At 42.0% G+C, this 1,844-nt stretch overlaps 1 protein-coding gene across 1 annotated transcript; it reads left to right on the forward strand.

Moving 5' to 3' along the window:
- Positions 1 to 23: 23 nt before the first annotated feature.
- Positions 24 to 619, forward strand: LOC105272976 (zinc transporter 2-like). Its single transcript, XM_011315208.1, has 2 exons — positions 24 to 230; positions 302 to 619. The coding sequence occupies exons 1-2, from the start codon at positions 24 to 26 to the stop codon at positions 602 to 604; spliced, it is 510 nt and encodes a 169-aa protein (XP_011313510.1). The 3' UTR covers positions 605 to 619.
- Positions 620 to 1,844: the final 1,225 nt, after the last annotated feature.

Below are 1,844 nucleotides of genomic sequence, written 5' to 3' on the forward strand. Positions count from 1 at the left end.
TTTTTTTTAATGATTGTTTTAGAATGGGTTTAACACTTCATCAACACGGCCATAGTCACGGTGGCGGCCATGGTCATAGTCATGGTGGCGACCATGGTCATAGTCATGGTGGCGGAAAACACCAAGGTGATGACAAAAATATAAATGTTCGAGCAGCATATATCCATGTTCTAGGCGATTTCATTCAAAGCACGGGTGTCCTCGTAGCGGCCTTGATTATTTATTTCAAGGTAACTGATGAAATTATATCTTGTTTTTTTATCTTATTGCTGTAATGAGTAATGATTGTTTTGTGTTACAGCCTACTTGGAGTATTGTAGACCCCATCTGCACATTTTTGTTTGCTATTCTAGTCCTGTTCACAACGGTGGCCATCATTAAAGATGTAATGAATGTTCTTATGGAAGGAATACCGAAGGGTTTCGAGTACTCAAGTGTCGAGAGTACATTCATGGGAATCGAAGGGGTCGTCAAAGTGCATAATTTGAGAATTTGGGCATTGTCACTCGATAAAACGGCCCTTTCCGCGCATCTTGCTATCAGTAATTTTTTTAAAATATTATTCTATATTTTCTCACTATCAAATATTATAAAAATTCGCTAGGAAATTCCATTGATTTTTACATACTTTCTATTACAAACCGATGACGGTGGCCGAATTGGTTAAATCGCTTGGCCGGACGACGAAACTCGTAGGGCGCGGGGTCAGATCCTTAGGCTTAGGGCATTGGAATTTTTAGTCTTCCACAATCTGTCGAACAAGGGTCTAGACACCAAGAATCATCAAGAAATATGAAGCTTGGTTGACGGACGCCGTGCCGGTCGTGCCGGCCGTCCCATGGTTTTCCATGGTTGTCCTTGGTCACCAGGAGAGTCTGTACCTGGCATACAACTCCTGGGGTAAATGCGACACGATTGCGAAGGAAGTCGGCCCAACAGGCTGTTGCGCTGTAAGTTGTGGGTAAGAGCCACGGGTTAAGCAAAGTCACCCATGACCTGTCCGCTACTTAAAAATTAATAGCTCCTCCCTTAATTAATATTAAGGGATGAAACCCAGGGTGTTTGATGGTTGATTCTCATTATTTTTAATGAGAAGATCAACTGACCATTTCGTTATTCGGAAAAAAATTTAGCTTTAACTTACAAAATTTAAAATTTAACTTTAATTTACATCAAAGTTTTTTTGTGGCCCTGAAAAGGACAGATTTTTTACTGCTCAGAGCTACACAAGCTCTTCCTTCCTCTGCCCTTGGGTATTACCCCTTCATCTACCTCCACGTGGTGCAAATGCCAGTCTACCCTCTGCTCTCAGGCGATTAGGCACTCCAATAAACCCACGATGATCTGGTTAGCCACGATGATTGGAAAAATCGCAAGTGTAATTCTCTGTGAAACGCCCGTTGTCCCCGCACAACCCATAATAAATGTGGATATCTGCGTATTCAGGTTAAAAAACTCCATCGCGGAATGTAAAGAAGTTTGACCTGTCGAGAATCACGCCACAGACTGAAGGACAAGGTTTTCCTGGATATCAATCACGACGGAAAGTTAGAGACATGTGTGGGGAAACAAGAAAAGACTATTCATAGCGTCTGTGTCTGTTGTTTTCGATGAGACAGTACACTCATCAAAAAGTCATTAATGTTTTTCGCCGCGCCGTCGTTTTCGCCGCGATTTTTATTAAGAAAAGAATAAGATAATAATAATAACCCGTCAGCAAGCACGCTAATCTCCCAGTATTATTTATGCGCGCCGTGGGAGAAAATATCACACGATACTTCTCCCGCACTAGTAAGACAAAGACACCAAGACACTTCTCCTCTACTATGAAGCCAAGCGCTTGC

The sequence above is a fragment of the Fopius arisanus genome, unplaced genomic scaffold, assembly GCF_000806365.1.
Source record: "Fopius arisanus strain USDA-PBARC FA_bdor unplaced genomic scaffold, ASM80636v1 scaffold00542, whole genome shotgun sequence".
NCBI lineage: Eukaryota > Metazoa > Arthropoda > Insecta > Hymenoptera > Braconidae > Fopius > Fopius arisanus.